The sequence below is a fragment of the Apodemus sylvaticus genome, chromosome 1 (assembly GCF_947179515.1).
Source record: "Apodemus sylvaticus chromosome 1, mApoSyl1.1, whole genome shotgun sequence".
NCBI classification, from domain to species: domain Eukaryota; kingdom Metazoa; phylum Chordata; class Mammalia; order Rodentia; family Muridae; genus Apodemus; species Apodemus sylvaticus.
In genome coordinates, this window is record NC_067472.1 from 43,724,514 (window position 1) to 43,748,871 (window position 24,358).

Here is a 24,358-nt window from a genome sequence, read left to right on the forward strand (position 1 = left end):
CGTGAATTTTATGGCATGGAAGAACCTTTTAGACATTAGGAAAAACTGATAATCTCCCACGGTCCCCATCTTTGATGTCCTATAAGCATGAAGTGTTTCAGGGCCAGGATGTACAACAGTCACAAGCAGGGAAAGTAACTCCCATAAGGAGCTAGCAACAGGTGCAGCTTGGAGTATGCAGTTCCTAAAACTATCCACGCGGTGGCACTGCTGCACCATCTGTTGTCAACTCTATCTTTAAAGGGATGGAAAGAAGCCTGGAGAATGTTTTAGAACTATGGGTGAAGTGGATGTTGGCCCAAAAGATCAAAATAAACAAGTTACAATTCACAGACCACAGGAAGCTCAAGAATAAGGAGGACTGAAGTGGGGGTGCTTTGGTTCCTTTGAGAAAGGGAACAAAATACTCACAGGAGCAATAAAGGAGACAAAGTGTGGAGCAGAGACTGAAGTAAAGGCCACCCAGAGACTGCACTACCTGGGGATTCATCCTATAAACAGTCACCAAACCCCGACACTACTATGGACGACAAGAAGTGTATACCAAAAGGAGCATGCCATGGTTGTCTCCGGAGGAGTCCTCCAGAGCTTTACACATACAGAGGCAGATGCTAGCAACCAACCATTGGACTGAGTGTGGGGTCCCCAATGGAGGAACTGGAGGGCAGACTGTAGGAGCTGAAGGGGTTTACAGCCCCATGGGAAGAACAACGATGTCGGCCACCCAGACTCCCCAGGACTCCCAGGGACTAAACCATCAACCAAGGGGTACACATGGTTCCAGCCAAAAGTGTGGCAGAGGAATGCCTTGTAGGACATCAGCGGTCCTTGGTCAGGTGAAGGCTCAATAGATGCCCCAACAAAGGGAAATTGAGGGGTGGGGGAGGTGGGAGTGGGTCAGGTGGAGGGGCATATACTCGGAGGCAGGGAGTGGGAGGAGGGGCTTGGGGATTTCGGGGAGGGGGAAACTGGGAAGGTTTTAGCATTTGGAATAAAAAGATATTCAATATAAAAGAAAGAAAGAGCACCACAAAATGTCCTAAAACAAAGAAACAAACAAACAAACAAAAAGAATTGTAGGTTAACTTGCCTTGGTGCAAAAGCTTTGAGTCAGGCACTCCAGTAGATCACAGATGTGAAAGCAAAAGTATCAGCTCAGGACACCACAACGCCAAGTTCACAGCACACAGATTTATTCGCCCAAGAAAGACAGAGGGCAGGGGATGAAAACAAAAGACAGGAGGTGGAGGAAGAAGGGAAAGGGAACAAGGAAGAGGGAAGAGGGGTTCGTTCACAAAAAATGCAAAGAATCGTAATATTTTCCTCAGAATAAAAATACTAAAGTAATATCTCTTTGAAATATGTTGGGTTGGGTGATTTTTAAAACCTGCTAAGTGGCTGACTTGAATTTCAAAAAAAGGTAATGAAATGAACTTTGGCTTGGGATTATGTAGGTCTGCACATACTTTGATCTTTGGTACCATGTTTTTATGTGGAGATTCCTTGCACTGACAAAATCAAAATATCTGTAAAAACTGAAGATGGTCTGCATCCTTAAATATCAAATATCCAATCCAGATTAAATTCTTTATAGAACACACCGAACACAGTCATCTCATTGTTATGCAAATTAGCTTTGTCTTTAATAAATGGACACCTGAGGATTTTTTAATTTTGTTGTGTATCGATATTTTTGCCTGCCTGTCTGCCCATGGACCATGTACATGCAGTACCCACTGAGGCTGTGAGGCTCCCTCAAAACTGGAGTTACAGATGATTACGAGCTGCCACATAGGTGCTGGGCATCACACTCGGGTCCTCTGAGAGCAGTCAGTGCCCTTGTCTCTACAGCGCCACCCCCAGAGTCAGCTTTCTATAAATGCCTATGTGATCTGATATCAGCAAATTCATGCACCTCTTCTAGAGCCCTACCTAGGGCCATACCTGGGGACAAAAACAGTAAGCATTCTGACTCAAAAAAAAAAAAAAACTGAGAGTGCACATTTCCAGATATCTGCGCTTCACAGTGAATTTCCTAAAATAAGAAACATACTTTCTATACCTTCGTCTGATCCTAGGATGTTAAGAAACCGGGACTGTGATTCTGGTTGATGCACTAGCAAAGCTTGCCTCTCTGTTTCCCTAGATCTGAGACCTTCTAAATCACCTGTCTACACAGCAGAGCAATAAGAACAGGTCGGGTGACTCTACTCCCTAAGAGATATTCAGAAGAGTTCCCCGGTCAGCAGAGAAAACCCAGGTTTTCTAGAAGGTCTAAAACCTTCACACATTCAAGTGAAGGCACTGTCTCTCCTGCCTCTCTCTTTCAGCGTACTTCTCCTGAAGTAATTGTCTCTAGCTTATCACCTCAGTCTGCTAACAGAAGCCCAGTCCTAGAGGCTTCCAGCCTCCTACAATGTTATCTAGGCCTAAAGTGTTCTCAGCCTCTGAGGCCTGTTGCTGAATAAACTCACCCTTTCTACCTCTGAACTCTGGGTGGTCTGGTCGACTTAGCTGTTTCAGCTCAAATGCCTCTCCAAGCTGACTGATTCAATCTGGCTTCTCTCTCAGCCTCTGACTTTTTGTTCTGCTTGGCCTCACACTAACTTTGGCAGTCTGTTCTAATCTTCTGGCTCCTTCTCGTTCTCTGGCTCATTCTGTCTTCACCTGTGTCTAGCTTGTTCTTTCTGCAACCTGTCTCTGTACAACTGTCCTGATAAAACTCCCTCTGCTACTGCCTCTTCCTCCTCTTTCTCTTCCTCCTCCTTTCTTCTTTTCTTCTTCTTCTTCTTCTTTTTCTTCTTCTTTTCTTCTTCCTTTTCTTCTCCTTCTCCTCCTCCTCCTCCTCCTCCTCTCTCTCTCCCTTCCATCCCCCACTGCTCTATTACACAACTTAGCTTTCCTCTCTCTTCGCATGAGAGTTGTGCATATCCCACTCCGTCAAATCTTTCTCAGTTTGTCTGTTACTCAGTCAGCCATCACTTTCAACATGAGTGCTTCCTTCTACAAACTAACTTTATCTTCATCGTTTGAGATTCAAGATTCAAGGTATATATTAAGGACTGAGCCACACCACAACTAGAAACAGGTATTTTCAGGTAATTACACAATCTTGGGATTCACAGTGTACTCAAATATCCTGCAGCATTTAACAGAGGCAAAAACAATCACAGTTCCCCTAGGCAAAGGTGAGGACGGGCGGCCAGTGTGCTCTCAGGATCTTCACACTGGGACATCACTAGAATTACCAGGCTCCAGTGCCCCACCCATTATTCTCTTCCCTCCTCATTCCCAGTGTCTGCCCTTTTTCTTCTTTCCTTCTTTTCCTCCAGAGAAACTTACTTAGGCCAACGTCACCCTCTTCCTGGTCCTGTGGCGCTGGGCGACAGCACAGACCTCGGAGGAGCAGACACATGTGATTGAGCAGGATGAAGGGTGGGGGCAGCCAGGGCTTCTGGTGGTAGGTCATGACGTAGCGATAGCGGTTGTATTTCCAGAGCTTGTTCGAGATGGATTTTATATCTAAGTAAATGTTGCTGCAGGTGGAAGAGAGAGAGAGAGAACATTTTCATATGGTGCCCTGAAATGCGACAGTTAGACTCTGTCTTCCAACTCTTCTGACTGGTTAACAGATAATCATCAGCAGTTAGCCAATAACTATTATACACTTAGGCTCTTTATTCCATCAAATAAAATACAGTAACCACTTTTTACAACAAAATATATTCACTGGGACAATGAAAAAAATGCAGACACTGAAATCAGAGATTAGGAAAAATGGCAACATTTTAGCCAGAGAACAGAAAGTAAGTACCCTGTTGTCCTTAGCGCTGTCTATGGGACCTGTGCTTCTCATATGTGAAGTTCTTTTCCAGAACGTAACTCATCCTTTGCTGTAAACAAGTCTGATGTTGCTGTGTGCTGTTGACCTTATGAAGATATCCCTCACATGCCAAAAGCAGGAACTGCTGAAGTAATTCTAGCTAAAATAGCTCAACAGAATCATAGGAGAGAAGAAGACATAAAAGAGAAGAATCAATCCTTCCTTAAGAAAGCCAATACGCAGAGCTTCCAAAGGGACCTTGATAAATTATTCACATTAACTTTATAGAGAAAATAGCCTCTGTTTGTAGTCACTCTGGGTTTTCTCTTAAATTACATCAGTTTTAAAGGAAGCCAATAAACACTGACACTAAAGAACTGCAAATGGAAAATTTACAGGTAGTGGAGTGCTTCAGAACAACATATTGCCCTGAACTGTGTACATATTTAACACAGGTAGCAGGCCCAATGCAACACTACTTAAGTTTTTTTTTAAAGTAAGGTTCTTCAGAAGAAAAAAAAAATGGCAGAGTAGAATTTGGACAAAATTTAGCCAATGAAAATATTGACAAGCAAAACCTGACCAGTGATAGGGACACAATTATCCTTGAATGAACCAGGTCAGGATTAGACAAAGAGAGGCGTGTCCCGGGCCCTGTGAAGAGGATGACTGACACATGGCTGGGTTAGAACCCTGATTCTCAGAGTGCGAAAAAGCTCAGAGTCAACATCACCGAATACACAGAGTCAACATCACCGAGTACACAGGGACATTCTTGAACTCTAGCCCAGCATCACCAGGGCACATGAGGTCATGCACATCCTTGGGCTCTGTTTCAACACCATTGAATGGGAAACCACAAGGGGGCGGGGTTATTAGTCTGCAGTTCCCTGAGCTCTCAAGGCTAGTCTCAATTGCTTGTCTTCAATTCACAGGTGACTTCAGCCCATCCACCAGTAGGTGGCGACATCACAAAGTATTACAAGGTTTTGTTGTGTTTTTTTTTTATTGATATATGTTTTATTTACATTTCAAATGATTTCCCCTTTTCTGGGTCCCCACTCCCCACAAGTCCCATACAGAACTCTAGATTCAATCCCTGACCCCACTCTCCAGATAAGTAATCAGATCTGGAGTCCCCTGTTTGGGGTCACCGTGCCTGTTTGCTCCCCAAAATGTTGGTCTCTATATTGAGTGATAGGGGAGGGAGGGGAAAAGACAGACAGGAAGGAATGCGGGGGAAGGAGAAGGGAGAGGAGGGAAGAGGAGAGGAGAGGAGAGGAGAGGAGGGGAGAGGAGGGGAGGAGGGGAAGGGAAGGGAAGGGGAGAGGGAAGGAGAGGGGAGGAGAGGAGAGGAGAGGAGAGGAGGAGAGGCGGGGAGGGGAGGGGAAGGGAGAGAAGGAGAGGGGAGGGAGGGGAGGAGGGGAGGAGAGGCGAAAAGAGGAGGGGAAGGGAGGGAGGGGAGAGAGGAGGGGAAGGGGAGGAGAGGGGAGGAGAGGGGAGGGGAGAAGGGGAAGGGAGAGGAGAGAAGGAGAGGGGAGGGGAGGAGGGGAGGGAAGAGGAGAGGAGGGAAGGGGAAGAGAGGAGGAGAGGGGAGGGGAGGAGGGGAGGGAAGAGGAGAGGAGGGAAGGGGAAGAGAGGAGGAGAGAGGAGAGGGGAGAGAAGAGGAGGGGAAGGGAGGGGAGGGGAGAGGGGAGGGGAAGGGGAGAAGAGGAGAGGAGAGGAGAAGGGAGGGGAGGAGAGGAGAGGGGAGGGGAGGGGAGGAGAGGAGGGGAGGGGAGGGGAAGGGAAGGGAAGGGAAGGGGAGGGGAGGGGAGAGGAAGGACTGTAGGTTGGACTTCCCAGAGAAGCTCCTGCTCTTCCCTATAGATTTTAGAAAGCCTGGAAATGACTTTCTAAATGGAACAAGTCTATATTGGGAAGGGAGAGTTCAAAGTTTGCCCTGGGAAGGTTACAGGATCAATAAGGCTGGAGTGTCAGTGAAGCAGACTGTATAAATAGGATTTCCCAGACATACAGAATAAGACCAAGAACAGGAAAAATACAGATAAAGGAAAAGGTCAAAGCTCTAGGCCTACGGATCTTTTTAGTGTAAAATGGAGACACTGAGGCAGACAGGGAGAGGGGAAGAAGAAGCTAACTATGACAGGGAAGGAAGAAAGCAGGGCAGATAAGGGCAGACAAGGGACACTTTGGAAAGCACACATCAGCCCCTTAGTGGGTCATCAACATTAACCCTCCCATTCTGCAGAACTCCAAGTATGCAGTAAGAGCTCAAATCTCCTCTCATGTGTACACTTCGATTATGACTTCTGTTATTTTGTTGCCTATGAGTTTGACTTCTTTTCTACCAATAGTTTCATACCCTTGCTTTAAAGCCATAGCAATAAAACATGGGACACATGTAAAGACAAAGGGTCACATACCCAACATGCATGGGAATATACTCAATATAGCTGCTCCCCTGTTTTGGTAAATAAAATAAGTGTATTTCATTAAAGTTACCTACTTGAAACAGGCAATCAGCAGGTTCACCATGATGATGTATTGCACAAAGAGGTAGACAGCTTGCAGGAATGGAGTCAGGAAAGAACCCGGAGGGCAAGAAGTGCCATTTGAACACACTACAGAGAAAGAATTTAAGAGTCAGAGGACATATTCCATAGCCCTAGGGCCCTCTGAAAATATTCGACCCCTTAACATCACAGAATACCACAAACTTTACACATTGAAAGGGTTCTTGTGACTGCTTTCTAGATTTGTGTTTATTGTGGGTATCTCCAGTTTTATCTGGGTTCTGATTCTGCGTGAAGGCAAAACCCCATATGTACCATCTATTTCTGAAGCATAGACCTCTCCATACATCATCCAATATGGCTCAAATACGATATCTCGAGCCAGGCGCCATGAAGGAGGCTCCTTTGGTGAGAGGATGGCTTTGCGTGCCACACCAAAGCTCAGCAGGACAATGGCCATGATGATCACAATGTAGAACATGTTCGCTGCCTGCAAAAACAGCACAGCACAACAGAATTTACCACAAATCAAGCCCTATAGTTCGTTACCACGCTTACACCTGACTAGTCTAGTCAGTGGCTCAAATGCCTCCATCTAAGACAGCTGAGTTCACTCTGGCTGTCAGTTTCTTCTCTTACACAGTATGTGCTTTGGTATTTGCCAGTGACATCTGTGGAGTTCTTTGATGTGCAGAAATTATAGAGACGAGACTCCTTCTGTAGGGAGCAACCAAATGTTACCTGCTCTTGACTGATTAGTACCCAATATTGATCAATAAAATCAAAGATTTAATTAGAAAAATGTGTAAAAGGACATGTTATATTTAAATTATTCCAATACCTGTCCCCAGGATTCCCTCACAGAGTCACATGTGTCTTGGGAATTGATTATACTGGTTTCCTCCTATCTTTTAAAATACAGCTACTCAATCCACTTGCTCATCATGGAGGTCACCAACATCTCCACTCTCTCCACTTATTAAGTGGTGACTACAAGATCCAAGTAGCCAGTGGGCTAAAGGATGGCATCAGGGACCTTGTCTGAGCTGTTAAACCCTACTGGACTTTACCACTCTTCTTGCTGCCACAGGAGACCCAGGAAGGAGCTAAGTGTGGGTAAGCCACACACAGAGGAAATTCTGCATCCTGTACTCAGCACTTAGAAGACCCACCAAGCCTAGCTTCTGGGAGAAGGGACTTGTGCCTAATCATTGAGATATACTAGTTGTCACACCTCTAACAAGTGTGGCATTTTTTTCAAAATTGAGGGATGCATGTATGGTCTAAGAAAAACATAGTAAGAAAGAAGAAATCTGAGGGCTGCTCTGGGGATCAGCAGTGGAGCGCCTGCCTGCCATGCCTGAGGTCCTAGGTTCAGTTCCCAGTCCTTCCAGAAGGAGAAGGAGGAGAGAAAGAGAAAGCAGAAGAAAGTAGTGGGGGGGAGGAGGGGGGAGGGGAAAAACAGTAACATCAAGATCCTTCTTGAGATCCTTCTAGTCAACTCTTCTTTTTTTCTGTACTATTCCTGTCCCTCCAGAAGATTACCTTTCTTTGTATTCTAGAAACAAACGCCAAGAGAGTCTTGATGCTACATTTCTAGACAGTAAATCTTTATGTACTTTCAAAATTCCAGGTGGCGAAAGCTGGTTCAATGTTCAGCAAGCTCAGAAGATAGACTAGGGCCAGGTCACCCACTGTGTGAGCCTGGGTCCCCCAACATATGCTCATGAGTGAATTTACTTAACTTCTGTTTCCTTGTATGTAAAAAGTAGATACATTTAATTCATAAAATTGCTACAAATGTTATGAGTTAATACATGCAAAATATCTAGTCCAGTGTGCGGTGCATAGTTACTACTACTTAAGAGTAGGAGTGAGTGACTTAAAACAAAACACTTTCAGAGAATACATTCTTGGTGGTAACCTTATACAAATAAAAAACAATGTGACTCAATCCCATATGGCCAACCCTCACAAAAGGCTAAATTAAGTGGTCCTATTAACTGCCCAAGCCCATGTTTATATACAAGTTTATGATTAGTCAGAAATGAGTCTCTGCACTTCTAGAAACAACTACAAATTTTAACTAGTGGACTAGGGCGATGGCGCAGTGTTAGCATGCTTACTGCACTCGAGATTAGATTCCCAGCATGTAAAAGGAAGGCAAGGAATGGGAAACAGATGGTTCCTGGGAGCTCTCCAGCCAGTCAGTCTAGATAAAAGTGAGCATTAAGTTCAACAAGAGTCCTTTGTTTCAAAACAGAAGATAGAGAGCTATGGTGATGTGAGTGAGAATAGCCCTGATACGCTCATACATTTTAATGCTAGTTCCCAGTTGGTGGAACTGTTTTGGAAGGATTGGGCTGAGTGCCTTTGTTGGAGGAACTGTGTCACTTGTGCTGGGCTTTAAGCCCATACCATTCCCAGTCAGCTCTCTGTTTGCCTAGTGTCCCCAGCTACTGCTCCAGTGCCACCCCTGGCTACCTGTTGCCATGCTCCCCACCAAGATGGTCACGGACTCTAATCCTCCGGAGGCTTAAGCCCCCAAATTAAATTCTTCCTTTCATGCCTTGGTCATGGTGTCTCTTCACAGCAATAGAAAAATAACTAAGACAAAAGGAATAGTGGAAGACACCAATGTGGATTCCTGCTCTCTACAGAGGCAAACACAAGTGAGGGCACCCACAAACAAACATGCACACATGTTCATGTATCATAAGAGAGAAGGTTATAGTATGGAATATGTACCATGGCAGTAGAACCATCGAAAATGGGGCACTTGTGTATAAAGTCTATAAAATAGACTGCACTCACCATTTTTGCAATCATGGTCACATATGGACCTGCGTGTTGATTCACAGCAAAGAAGTCCATAAGCCGAGAAAACCAAAATATGATGTCTATGCAGTAGATGAGTCTCCCTGCAGTATGCAAAGGTGGATGTCCCCACCGTAGTCCAAAGCCAATGGCAAACAGGCCAATAGCCACAGTTTCCATGAGGTTCCAGTACTCACTGAGCCACATCTTCACCTTCTGGGTAAACTTGCTTGGTTCTGAAATGCAGATCTAATTGGAGAGAGAAAGATTTAAAGAAGGGTACATGGCTGAGGATGCAATAAAGTGACAGGGAACTTGCCTCCAACACACAAGGCCATAGGTTTGGTCCCCAAAACCACAGTCAGAGGGGAATGCCATCAATAGCTTTTTTTAATGCATTAAACTGTCATTTAAATAGAAAGCCATCTCCTGCCAATTTTACATATCCAGAGGTCTGAGACTCATCTAATTCTTACTAATAAGTAATTTAAACAATTATATATACATGTACACATACACACACACATATACATATGCATATTGCCTATTAATTAAAATTAATGAAGAATTAACCTTAATATCTAGCATTACTACTATAAACCCTCGCCACCACTTGAGAAACAACTAGAAATGGCAAAAAAGGAAGAATTTTGTTCTAGCTCTCATGGATTCTATGTAAGGGCAGAGCAACTGGAAGGCATTTCAGAACTCAGCAGAGGCTCTGCCTAACTATGATTCTGCTTTAGGAGCTGAGGGCAGAGGACACTGACAAAAAAACAAGCAGTCCTGTAATCTAGTCCTGCAGACGTTATCCAGTAAGCTTTTGGCAAACCTCTAAGAATGTGATGTTGGAACCTGCTAGTGTAAGAAACTTCCCTTGAAATACTATAGTAGGCACAATATAATATGTAAATAGTAAACTTGTTTTCTTCAAAACCTTAAAATTGGGGGGATCTGGGAAAAGGGAAATCATTTGGAATATAAACAAAGAATATAGAAAATAAAAATATTTAAAAAAAAACTTAAAATTTTGGTAGAATTCAGATTGTATTTCTCTTCTATAAACTTCATTAGCAGACAATGCAATATAATCTCTAAGAATACACTTACCATAGACTGTTGACCAAATTACCACTGGAGTAAAACCAACCTAGAGACATACAGAGACATACACACGTAGCTAGGCTGTTGAAGTCATAACTACTTGGGATTATATTTACAACTTCATTAAGTGACCAGTGGCAAAGTAGAAATGAAAATGGTTAATTTTGTTTCTTAGACTCTTTCTCCTAGAAGGATATTCAGCATCCATTTTCAAGGGTATTTCCCAGAAACTTTCACACGTTGTGAATATATTCCTTATATATTTTGCACCTTTAGCCATTCCTGTGTCACTTACGGGATCAAACTGACAATAGATAGGTAAGGCTAGGTGATTGAAACTCCACACCACAAAGAACACTACACTGTGGGAAACAGACAGATGGTGAGTTCAATAACAAATAGATGGCATTGCCCATTGCTTCCCAAGTAATACACAAGATTGTGTTTCCAAATGGGTGCTTTCAAAGTTCAGCACAAAGTCTTTGGTAAGGACAAGAAATGTAATCAGACATCTTCCCTGAGAACCCTTCTTGTAGCTAATTGGAATCGGTGTGTTCTCTCTCCCCTCACACATTTAGCATGAGTCCACTTTCATCCCCAGAGCCAAAAACACCTCTTCCAGGTTGTGCAGAAAACACAGTTCAAAGGACCACTCACCTCCCTGACCTTCTCAATAGCATTGGTGAAGATGTAGATGATGACAAGCCACTCTTGCACGCTGGGTTGGGGCTGCATCTCCACCAACACTGTGTAAGTGAACAGCATGAGGAATGCCAAATAAGCCATCTGTGAGGACACACATTCCCTGGGTGTGAGCTCAGGTAACCAGGAAGGATGCCAAGCAGGGCAGACAGAGCCCAGAAGAAGCACAGACGTAAACTTCTACACGACAACATGAGAAATATCACAGGGACTACTTCTGATAATTGATTTCTTAATGTCAAGGAATGCCTAAGTATCTCCAGTCTAGAAACAAAAATCTGTTACAAGAAGATGTTATCCTGTTAGCACTAAGCATTGCAGCATGTCTTCTGGTGAGCTAGCAGCAGACCAGAGAAGGGTCTCATGCCTTCCCTCTAGTTCCTGCTTGGAAAATATGCATGTCAAGATGAGCAGTGTCCCTGGATGCCTATCTTCATGGTAAGCTGACATTCCCTACCACAGGGAAGTTAGTTTATAATGATTAAAATGTTATTCTGGCTAGAGAGATAGCTCAGCAGTTAAGAACATGTAATAATCTTGAGTAACTGGATTCAGTTCCCAGCACCAATGCTGGCCAGCTCATATTGCCTGTAAATCCAGGATATCTGTAACTGTCTTCTGGATTTTGGGGGTACCTACATATGTATATGTACATATATATATATATATATATATATATATATATATATATATATATACATAATAAATACATAGATAGAAAATAGATGTTTTTAAGGTGAAAAGCAATCAAGGATGGCACCTGATTTCAATATCTGGTCATCCCATTTATACATGCACAGCTGCACATACACATACACACCCATATGAATATGTACACATGAAGAGATTAGTCATCTAAGTATAGTACACAATAGCTGACAGAGTCCACTGGGTATCAGGCAGAATGTTAAGTGCATGGTGCAAGTCTACACAGACCATAGCACAGGTGTATAAGTCCAAGGATAGCTTGTGGGAGTCAATCCTCTCCTTCTACCTTGTAGGCTCTGAGGCCAACATCATGGTGTCAGGCTTGCTAGTGCTCTCACCTAGGAGCTATCTTGTTGAACCATCTCTGCTTTGTTTTGAGTCGTGGAGTTCGCTGAACCTGTAACTCACTGATATAGCTGGACTGTCTGGCCAGTAAGCTCAAGGAATCTATCTGTTTCTACCTCCCCAGTGTTGGAATCAGAAATTCTGCCCTGTGGCTAGCTTTTCACATGGATGCTGGGGATCTCAGCCTGGCTCTCCATGCTGTGCTACAAGCTACAGGCACTTTACCTACCGAGCCATCTCCCCAGCCCTAGGCTTGGTATTTAGAAAAGATAACTGTCATTCTGAGCTATATATTTATTAAGTATGTGCAATAAGTATGTGGCTTCGAAGTCTTTATTCTGAGATTACATATTATGTATATTCAAATAGACATCTTGCTATATTCAAACTTCAAATGGTTTTGGAATACAAAACATTGACTGTGAGGACTCTAAGTATAGGCAAGCATTAGAAAAATATGTGCTACTAAATAAACATGAGAAGCAACATATATATATGCTCTCTCTGAATGGTCCTACTCCACAGAAGATTGCATTTTGATCCAACAACTCATGTTCTCAACTTTAAATCGTCTTCTTACATTCAAATTATACACTATTGAAAGCAACTAAAAGACACTATTCCTACAATACAATTATTCAATTGATCATTTTTATTGATTACTGATTTATTTTACCTGAGAAAGGTAGAAAAAACATTCAATTCAACACTCAGGACCATTAAGTCCACTGTACTTAAACACTCAGTCTGGCCTGGGCTGTGTCTAAGCACTCCAAGAGAATAACACGATCTGAGCTTGCAATTCCGTCATCAGGAGGTAGTGGCAGGAGCATTACTACAAGTTACTACTGAACCTACATCTACCTAGTGACTTCCAGGTTGGCAGGGCCATAGAACGAGAGCCTATGGCAAATCAAAAACAAGAGGAATAAAAGTAGCAGGAGAGAAAGGGACTCATTCGGGAGCTTAAAGTGCAGGCAGTGTCCCCTGCACACGCTTCATAATTTCCTTGTCATCTTCCAACTCTCCCACCTGCCTACTTTGTCATCTCTCCCCCCAGTTTTTGTTTTAAGTGAAATTCCTAAAACATTATGAGATTTTTATCTCAGGTGGGCAAATGAGACATAACATTAGTAACGATATCATGAACAACTATCACCAACACTACTGTACTGAGACTAACCGTGTAGAACCAAAACTTGACAAATGGAGCACTGTAGAACTCGTAGACTCTCCTGGTCCAGGGGAGGCTCTGGGGCACATTTCTTAAGTCTAAATGCAGAGTTTCATCCAGTTTCTCATCAGAGCCTCTTTCCAAATCATAGTCTTTCTGAAAAAACAAACAATTCATGTTGTAGACTAGAGGGTGTAACTCAGAGGTAGCCTTTGATCCTTGGTTCGATTCCCTGATCCTCTGCCACCAATAAAGAATAATAAACAACACTAACTATATCTATACACACTTTTTGAGACATGTCCTGGAGCTCGCAGAGATCTGGCTGCCTCTGTGTCTCCAGTGCTGTGTTTAAAGTCATAGATCACACGGACTGCCATCATTATGTCTTGCTGAGACAGCTAATCTTGGTTAGCAACTTGACATACCTGAGAAAGGGGACTCCCAAGTAGAATGGCCTCCATCAGATTGGCCTGTGGGAATGTGTGGGGGACACTTTCTTAATTGCTGATCTACATAGGCAGGCCTGGCCCCACTGAGCAGTGCCATCCCTGGGTGGATGGGCCTGGGGTGTATAAGAAATGTAGTTGGCCTTGCTGTCACCCACGGATTCTCAGTCATGCTTGCCGACTCTCTCTTGCCTGCTCCATTGACTACTCGTTTTAAATCACTCTTTTCCTTGCCACATCTTTTGCTATTGATCCAGGCTGATGTCCTTATCCTTTCTGGCCTTGTCTATGTTCTCCTTCATTCTAGCCTGTCTTCTTATGAATATCCTGTGCAATGAAGGCAATGATTTTCCTACCAGATCCTTGTCTTACTATGCTGGTCATAAACATTCAAGGGTTCTCTAGTGAGTAAAAGAGAATGATGTTTTCTCACAAAACATACAAGAGTCTCACAACCCTCTGTGTTTCCAGACACACCTCTAAAGACTCCATGCTTGTACAATTCCCTCCATAACTACAAGTCCAGCCGAACCTTGCCACTGCCTTGCTTACCCACTGCCTCATGATGTCCCGCCTCTGTGCCCTATGTACAGTTTCATGAAGCTGTTACCAATTCCTAATCCTCACCTACTACCTACTGAGAAAAGTCATTCCCCTTCCTCCCTGGGCTCTGCACTTTCTTCATGCAGCTTATTTCTGGGCTAGTTCAGGCCACAGAGGTCTTGCTTTAAGACACTAGCAGTTGAGCAACTTAAATTCCTCTTTCAAAACGTATTTTGCCTGGCGAAAGTTCCAAAGAGAATTCTGACTTAGCATGGATGTGAGGCATTTGGCCAATTAGCATTATAAAATCTCACATAGCCCACCAAATCTTCCAGGCAGAAATTAATAATAATTGTGGGAGGACTGGGGATGACTAGACACGTGTAGTCAATCATTTCTGCTTAAACCCAAAGAGCAAAAGAAAAGAAAAAGCATTTTTATAATCAGAAGCCATTCATAATAGAATGTACTTGAACAACTCCTTCACCAAGGGTTTCAGACTGAAAAATGCTAAGGTTTTATGGGTAGTTTCCTGAAAATAATCCGATCATGGCTGAGGTCACATCTGCCCTAGTTTCATTATGCACTGAATTAATCCATTGATAGGACCACATTTAAACCACCTAGGGGAGCAACTGCTCTAGAGAAACACAAGTCAGGGGGCGGTCAAGAATCTGCTTTTTTGTTTTTTATACAATTTTTTTTAATGTTACGCGTGCACATGTAAATTCCATTCTGTGAAGAAACTGAGTCTCCTTCGAGAATGGCTCTGAGAGGAAAGCGTCAGTTCTCCACAGCCCCTTCAGTGATGACGAAGAGTCCATCATTCTACAGAATCTGCCAGAGTCAAAAGCAGACCCGCATTCACTGGCAAACTATCACCTACATCCTGTGAGGTTTGAGTGTCCATTTTGGGGAGATGGGTAAGGAACAGCTTCCTGCCCTTGTTTATTCCAGGCAGCACAGCAAACCCGGCGTGCACAAACAAATGAGGACATTTCCAAGCAGACTTCCTGTGTCCCCCCCCACGCGACCCTCTCCCCCTCCCCGACCGGGTAGGAGCACCACTGCTAGGGGTAGGGCCACCACTGTGTCCCTTCCCTTTGAACGGTTTGGACCTGGGACTGACAGAAATGTAACCTCATGACTAGCCCAGGCTTTTAAGATATTCCTCATGCTTTCTACAGACATGGGAAAGTATATAACCTCCTAGATTCCAAGGATCCAAGATAGAGCCAGAAGGAAGGGAGGAAGGGGGAAGGGAGATACACACACACCTAAACAAGAGTAATAACTAAAGTCCTTAATGACCCAGGAGAGAGAGAGATCCTCCAGGCCATCGGAATGCCCATTCACCAACATGTGTCATCCACAAAACACTAATCACAGTCTTCATTCGGTATCTGATGAATAAATAATACTTAAATAGGCAATTAAATAGATACACCATCCACACCAACGCACATCAGATAAGATGTTAAAGGCATTTTATTCGTTTATCACACCTTGGGGCAAAGGGCAGCTTTATGAGTCACGGTCAGAGTGGAGGCAGAGAGCAGAGAGAGCGTTCACAGCATCCTGAACGTCTGCCTGTGACCCTTGACTACTGGGGAAGTGGCTACATCCCAGTGGAGAGTACACAGAAGAACCCTAGCAAAACTGCCCACAGCCACTGGATGGTGACAGGTGACAAGTGTGGGGTGCAGCGGGAAGGATCGACAAAAATCTGTTACATTTGCTTTGGGTAGACACATGCTGCAGAATGCATGTGGCAGTCAGAGGACAGTCTGTTTGAATCAGTTCTCTTCCTCCTTTATGCAGGGTCTGGGATTGAACTCAGGTTGCCAACCTTGGGCGCAAGCACCTTCACTCACTGAGCCACCCTCTGTCCCATCAACACGAATTCTAAACTCTGTCCTTTATAGATGAGAAGCGTAAGGGTGTGTGGCAGTGTTAAGGGAGGCTTCAAGCGGTAGGCCAACCTGTTCTGCCACTTCCCAAAGCAATGCTGAAACAGTTGTCAGACATGATGACGTTGTCATTGAAGCAGAAATGGAATACTTTGCTCACATGCTCTACCTGTCTAATATATAACAAGATGGAGATTACACAGAGAGATGCCTGATGGATGAATCAGCCCTGGGTTTTTAGAATAATGTGTAACCTCAGGGCAATTTGTAACTCCACTGGACTAAAACGTTGGCCAGAAATTCAAAGCCATTCTGGGAAACTTAACAAGACAGCAACATACACAGAGAGAAGTGTGGGGGAGAGGTGGTGTTAATAAATACCCTGTTAATGTTAAAAAGGCAGACATGTTGTTTAACAGACGCCTGTTACAGCTAAGCCCCACGCTTGTGCATCTCTGTGAACAGTTACATCATGGAAACTCAGTTGACTATGGTAGGAGACTCACCGCACAAGTACTTTCTTTGGTGTTACTCAGGCCCTGGTCACTGTAATTCCATGTAAACTGGAAATCCTGGGACTGTGGGACATGTGACATCTCTGCCTTGCTTTTAAATTCCAATGTCAAAATCATGGGCGGTAAGAGGATACTGATAATTATCTGCAAAGAGAACCAGATAAAGGATGAGCAGAGGACAAAGGACACATGGACTATTGTAAGAACAGATGCCCTACAGTAGGGAGAGGGGACTTGTAGAGTCCACCTCCAGTAGAAAGACAGGGCATCAAGTGGAAGGATACAGTTGCCATCCCACAGTCAACAACTCTGACCCAAAATCGTTCCTCTCTAAAAGAACTACAGGGACAAAAATGGAGAAGAGACTGAGGGAAAGGAGGTCCGGTGACTCCAGCCCAAACTGGCATCCAGCTCATGGGGAAGCCCTGAAACATGACACTATTACTGATGCTATGGTGTCCTTACAGACAGGAGTCTAGCATGGCTGCCCTCTGAGAAGCTGAAAGAGTCAGTTGCAGATACTTACACCCAACCAATGGACAGAAGTCAGGAACCCTTGTGATTGAATTAGGGAAAAGGCTGGAAGAAGCTGAGGTGGAGGGTGACCCCATAGGAGGACCAGCAGTCTCAACTAACCTGGACCCCTGAGATCTCTCAGACACTGGACCACCATCCCAGTACCATACACTAGCTGATATGAGGCTCCCAACACATACACAACAGAGAACTGCCTGGTCTGGCCTCAGTGAGAGAAGATGTGCCTAACCCTCTAGAGTTGAGGCCCCAGGGGGTAGGGAGGCCTGGCAGGGTAGGGAGAGGGTGGAGGATATCCTCTTGGAGACAAGGTGAAGGAGGAAATAGGTGAGGGACTGTCACAGGGAGAACCAGAAGGGGGATAATGACTGAACTGTAAAAAAAAAAAAAAGATTAAAGGTAATTTTTAAAAAAAGAAAGTGGGAGTATATTAGACAGTCAGACCCACTCCCAGCTCAGTGTCTATCCTGAGTCTACATAGATTTTAATGCAACTATTTCTCTTCAACAAATGTGTTCCTCAGCTCTGGGCAAAGATGGGCAAAGAAGTACCCATATATAGTTATTGGCAAAAGCCAAAATCTAGTAACAATCTGAATGTCCAGCCATACAGGGCTAGATCATATGGAACAACCTTACTGTACAATTTCATGTTAACATTAAAGAGGCAAATGTAAGGGCAGGAAAGATAAATCAGTGACTCCAAGGACTGGCTGCTCTTGCACTGGACCTGGGTTCAGTTCCCAGCACCTACATGGCAGCTCACAACTGTCTATAATTCTAGTTCTAGAAGATCTGGTTCCTTATTCTAGTGTCTGTGGGCACCAGGCATGCATGTGGTATATATACATACATACATATATATATACATACATATATATATATGTATGTATATATACCACGTGCATGCAAACAGTCATACATATATATGTGTGTGTGTGTGTGTATTTTAAATATCTGTAATTTAAAATGTAAATATACATATGTAAAAGTTTTGTTTGATTTTTTTATGTGAACGTGTGTTTCCCCACATGTTTGTCTGTGCACTGTGTGACTGGGAGTATATGAAGTATCCACAGGGACCAGAAGAGAGAGTTAGATCCCTTGGATGAGTTATTGACTGCCATGAGCAGCTATATCAACGCTGAAAATCAAATGGGACTTTTTGTTATTTTGTCTTTTTTTTTTTTTTAACAGAGCTGAGGACCGAACCCAGGGCCTTGTGCTTGCTAGGCAAGCACTCTACCACTGTCACAAAAGAATATATATGGAATGCAACCTCTGATAAGTGGATATTAATTAGCCTAGAAGCTCTAAATACCCAAGGCATAATTAGCATAACAAATGACTCCCATGAAGAAGTAAGGAGAGGGTCCTGATCCTGGAAAGCATTGATCTAGCACTGGAGGGGAGTACCAGGACAGAGAAAAAGGATGGAGGTGATTGGTGAATGAGTGGAGAGAAGAAGGTTTATGGGACATATGGAGAGGGGGGAACTGGGAAAGGGGAAATCATTGGGAATGTAAACAAAGAATATAGAAAATAAAAAATATATAATTAAAAAAATCAAATGGGAGTCTTTAGGAAGGGCTGCCTGTGCTCCTAACCACTGTAGCATCTCTCCAGCCCCTACTTAAAAGTTTCAAAGTACATACTGCACACTTGTTTCCTCTGGGAAAAACTGTACTTGGGTAGGCAGTTAGGAACATTATTTTGTAATGACTACATGATTTTAACAATTTAAAGTCATTAAATAGATATTGCCATATAAAACATATTCAAATTTATATCGTAATCTTTAGAATATAAAAGATCTGTCTCCCATCTTGTACAAACCCATTGTTTGCCAGAATGATGTAAGTGGAAGACGGCCACCACCAGGTCACCACACAGTTGCACACTAATAGTCGTTTGAACAGAATTTTATGTTCAATTTTTATATCCCATCCAGTTTAACCAGTTTAAAATATTTACTACATTTGCAAAAGCCAACTTGGTGGGTGCTCTGTCTTTCTTCCAACTTAAGTTACATCTCAGCATTCTGGAATTCACTGAACAAAAGTTAGATTAATCTGCCAGCCCATCCTCATGATTTCATAGACCAAAGCAAAGGCTTGCCAAACTTGCTTTTTTTTCCTCATGCTGAAATGACCTGCTAAGTTTTGTTTTAAGCTGTGAAGACTCTGTGGGCTTTAGTTCTAACAAAATTGTGTTTTCTGACCCAAATATCTCAATCTCCCAAATATAAAAATACCAGTCGGGTACACACTGACAGAATCATGTTAGTTCTACTTCCAGGAAGGCCTGCGAACCCTTCTCCTTGGAGAAACAGTATTCCACCACAGCGGAATGTAAATAACCCACTTCTGAGGAGAGATTGAGGCCTATCATACTACATAATTTCAGTTTTCCCACCCACATGGTTCTCCATGGTGTTCCTACAATTCATCAACCTGGGACTGTTCTGACAAGGATACCCCAAATTTATTTTCAAATCTGCTTCATAGGCCAGCATGGACAACTGGACTGTTGGCACCTGAGAATAATGGTTTTTGGAGTTTGGGCACTTCCTACAGCAAGATGCCTTATAATGAACATGTTTGGAGGAAACATTTAGACTTACCTTTCAATCACTTCCCCCTCTACACCCCCAAACACACAAATGCGCACACACAAATTACAACATATATATATATATATATATATATATATATATATATATATATATATATATATATATATATATATATATATAAAACAAAACCCCATTAAGTTCTCAGAGACAGCATTTCTGGCAGGTAATATGGGGGCTGGGGGCTGGGCAGGAGGGCAGGGGGCAATGCTACCTCAGGTTCTCAGCTGCAGCCTTCTCATGACCAGGCATTTGTAAGAAGCTACTTCAAAAGCTGGGAAAGTGGAGGCAGACCCATCCTACCTCTGTTTCCAGGTCTGACGTCAAAAGGGATCAAAAGAGAACTTTGGGAAATGATGGCTTTTTCTCTGGTATTTTGTGAAATTTTATGAGATAATTTTTGATTGGCATTTTTCATCTCTCTCTGATCTCACTGATAGAAATTAAAATACAAAAGCCTTTCCTATCTTGTATAAGATTTATTTTGTTGAGTTGGCATATCTACCAAAAAATTTATATTTTTATAATAGGCCCTCTGTTTAACATATACTAGATTTTAAGCATTGTACAAAGAACAATTAAAATGCAAAGTACAGTCTTCTCTTCCCTTCTACTGAGTTTCACAGATATGTGTACTTTGAGGTTGACAAGATGGAAAGCTTTGTACTTAGAGTCCATAGTACATGTTATAAATCTTAGACACTGAACTAAGGTGTTGTTGATTATATAACTGAAGAGGCTGAGAATTTGGCCTCTGTTGAATGATGTCAACAATTGCCAGAGGAGAGCCTTAAGAAACAGCCATGGAGTCCCAGAAGCAATAAAAGTTGCTAATCTTATTTATTTGCTTGTCTATTAATATTGATTTACTTTGTGGTGCTGAGGACCAAACCCAAGTCTTTGTATATTCAAGCATTGTAAGCTATGCACGCAGCCCCGTAAAGCCTCATTTCTGTTGAAATTCTCAGAGGCACTGTCACTTGGCACAGTGAAGTGTTACCTGTATTTGCTTTTACTCACTGTGCCCTCACATGGGAACAGGTCTGTGGTGGCAAAGCACGCACAACCATCCAGGGTTGAAAAGTCACTCTGGCAAAGTGGTTTCCAGAGATACCTAAGAATTAGTGCTCTGTGCACCTGCAGGAAGCTACTGTTTGCCGGAGGTACCCTTCTGGAACTCGAAAGCACCAGACAGCCTTTGCGCCACACTGACAATATGACACTGGGCAAGAGAACGTACCTTCAGCCAGGAGTTTTTCCTCATTTTCAGACGCCCCATCCACATGTCTGTCAGCAGCATTTGGGTACAAGAATGCGACACAAAAGGGTGCAGGCCTCCAGAAACCGCCAGCTTCAAGCAGGTGGAATTGCTCCAGTTCTTGAGTTCGTAGGTCAACAGCTTCATGGCCATTGGCTCGTTCTGCTTGAAGGCTTTCTCTAACACATCCAGGGCGAGCTGGCCAAACTGCCTGGTGACACAGAGGCAAAGAGAGAACACGGGTCTCTCAGAGCCCCAAAAATGTCTTCAAAGATTGACTACAGCACACAGAAAATACCAGTTAACTGATCAAAGCAAGACTAGACTGACTTATAAACGGCAGCTTAATCACCAGAAGCTAAGGAAGCCGCTCCAAGATGGGTCTGTCTCCCATACAGGAAGAAGACAATTTGTATTTTCATGGTAACTCAGAATAGAATTCAGTGTTTGTGACAGAAGCTATCCCATGTTGTATGATGTGCTATATCCAGCCTGGTGTAGGCAGGTCTACATGATACGAACTAATAGAGAAATTCTGACATAAAAAACAAAAACAAAAACAAAACCCTATAGTGTGCAAGAAGCATCATGGTACCATGTTTTCACTATTATCGTTATTATTATTGTTACTATTATATTATACTATTACTATTGCTATTGCTATTATTGTTGTTATTAGTTACAAAATCCTTAGATATTTAACAAACTAGACCCAGAAACTCTCAGAAAATTTCCTAGGCCACTTTCTTCTCTGAAAATGCTCTAGTTCAGGAAATCGAGTTATAGGTTAGGTCTGTCCTTCACAGAAAATGGCTCTGTTCTCTGTTTCCAGGCCTATTGCACTTGAGTAATCAGGTTAGTGGAAACAGCTCCACTGCTTTGCAGTCCCAACCATGGCTTTCTAATTCTTTGCTGCAGTGTGTGTGTTTGCTTCCCCAGCCTGAAAGACACCTAAGGTAAGCAGAAATTTTAGCAACATTGAAAACTTCAGACTCCAAAGAGTATCGATGTCATTCATTTCAAAATCATCAGTTGCCTTAAGGAACTAAAGGCTGACCTGCACAATTCAAAAAGTAGTTACTCATGGGACTCAGCTCTTCTGTATTCCACAGAGTTCCTTCAAACCTTTATGGACCCTTTACTACAAGAGTGGATGAAAGATGCAGGGTTGTAGTTAACAATGGCTACTGGGTGAACAGGACTAAGAAATACCTAAAACTCCACATTATACTGTGTCTGTGATGGTGTTTCCAGGGCTTGGCATGAGAGACTAAGTGGATTACTTGAGAAAGATGCCTTTTCAAATTGTATGGGCACTACCTGGTCTCTCAAGGGGCCCAGAAAGGATAAGTGCAGAAAATGAATTGGCCTCTGCCCCTGAGAGGTGAGACACCTGTCACCTGCCCTGGACACCAGCAGTCCAGGCTCTGAAGCTTGAAGATTCCACCACACAGCAGCAGCAGCACTGGCCTGTCCCCAGTTCACAGACCTTCAACGAGGATCCCACCATGGCCACAGTGGTTCTGCAGCCTCTGGACATGGGCTCAGCCAGGCTTCTGGCATGCCTGGGTCTCCAGGCTCCACAGAGTTGTGTTGGGAGTTCTCCGCTACCATCATCACTTCAGTCAATTCTCTTACAACACCCCCCCCCCATAAAACCATCTATACAGCCTGCTGGTTCTATTGCTGTAAGGGGACGGAGAGCAGAATGCTTGAATAAAATATGCACTTCTAAGCAAGTCTATTTATCCCCTGGTGAAATGAGAGAGAGAAACATGTCTCCACATTCTCAAATTGTTGGTGTTTAGTGTGAAGAGAGAAGACCTACTCTGAGTAATTTTTCAACTCCTCTGAAGTGTCATCCACCATGTTGCTCTCCTTAGCTTCGCGGGCCATGGCTCTGTAGAGAATACTAGCAATGACTGCCTTGACTGTGGCCTCCTCTCCATGCTGCCAGAAGAACATGGCCATCTTCTGCCTCTTCATGAGCACCGCCCACACCAGCAGGTCATTGTATGGATAGATAAAGTCAGCAGCCCCGGGTTCCTCTGACAGGCTGTCTCTTTCCTTGGGCTTCTTCTTTGATTTATGAGTGTCTTCAGGCTTGTCCTATTGCAAAGGAAAACAAAGTCCTAAGGACGCAGATGCATGATGTTCAGCTAAATGTAATACAGCATGTATCCTAGAGATACTTTTTAAAATAATTACTACCTATGTGAGATCCCAGTACTGAAGAAAAAAAAAAGAAAGCAAAAGAAACAAAAAGAGCTCAGAGATCCACCATAGTGGAACAGTTAGTAGAAACTATCCAGCTAAGCTGACCCAGTGTGCCCACTGTCTAAGAGCATACAAAAGCAATCAGCTGGGGATAGAGCTCTGTAGCATGGTGACCAATTGATGTGCACAAAGCCCTGGGCTCAATTCTCAGAAATAAAACAAAACAAACAAGCCATCAAACAAAACCACATATTTTATTGAACTACAATGCAGAATTTAGAAGGCGGGGAAGACAGAGTTCAAACATAGTCCTGACTCTCTCATAAAACCTGGTCTCAAAAACATGTAGAATATCATAGGATAAACCAGCAAGCACAATGTGCACTTTGATGCAATCTATTTGGGTAAGTAAGAATTCTATTTTAAACATTCTCTACTTGTACATTAACAAGGTGATCGTTCCTTTGAAGAATGTCACTAGCACTGCCAGCCATATGTTCAAGTGGATCTGTCAGCTTTATTTTATTCTGAAGCATCGTCCCCCTCCCCCGCAAGCTCACCCTTTCTAGATCACCCAACATGCCACCCAAATTCCCTGTGTTTCTTTGTACAGCTTCCTGTCTCTGAATCAGTGCCTTGGGTAAGGATTACCATCTCAAGAAATGCAGAACTATTTTTCAGTCACCACATCATTCACCTCTACCTGATCATCTTCCCAAGTCAACCAAGTACTCCACACAATGCTTCAAAAATAACAAAAGTTTTTAAATAATTATTTGTAATTTGAGGCATCATATCAAAAACTATGAGGGTGTTTCTCCCATCTTTCTATAGATTTAAAAAATATTCTGTTCATTAATAGTAACTAAGGACCATGCGGGCAGCTGTGGAATGGTATCTTCCTGCCACCAGAGCGTGATTTCCATGGAAATACTTAAGCAAAAGCACTCTGCCCCAGAGAAGAGTAGACTAAAGATACACAATCATTATCTTTGTTATACTGAAAATTAAGATAAAACTAACTTCCAGAAAGACTTTGTTGGGGAAAGGAAGATACAAAAGGACCACCTTCCAAGAACAGAGTGCTACAAAGGGAGTGGCTCATAGCAACA

The 24,358-nt window shown here is 43.1% G+C and overlaps 1 protein-coding gene across 1 annotated transcript in view; it reads right to left on the reverse strand.

Moving 5' to 3' along the window:
* Trpm6 (transient receptor potential cation channel subfamily M member 6) overlaps nt 1-24,358 on the reverse strand; it is a 146,029-nt gene that overhangs the window by 63,958 nt on the left and 57,713 nt on the right. The window contains exons 15-23 of the mRNA XM_052188520.1: nt 22,858-23,138; nt 21,012-21,240; nt 16,598-16,750; nt 13,199-13,345; nt 10,918-11,046; nt 9,154-9,405; nt 6,655-6,829; nt 6,333-6,447; nt 3,343-3,536 (exon numbers count right to left, since the gene is read on the reverse strand). Of these exons, the coding sequence (XP_052044480.1) occupies nt 3,343-3,536; nt 6,333-6,447; nt 6,655-6,829; nt 9,154-9,405; nt 10,918-11,046; nt 13,199-13,345; nt 16,598-16,750; nt 21,012-21,240; nt 22,858-23,138 (1,675 nt within the window). The remainder of the gene's footprint in view (nt 1-3,342; nt 3,537-6,332; nt 6,448-6,654; nt 6,830-9,153; nt 9,406-10,917; nt 11,047-13,198; nt 13,346-16,597; nt 16,751-21,011; nt 21,241-22,857; nt 23,139-24,358) is intronic.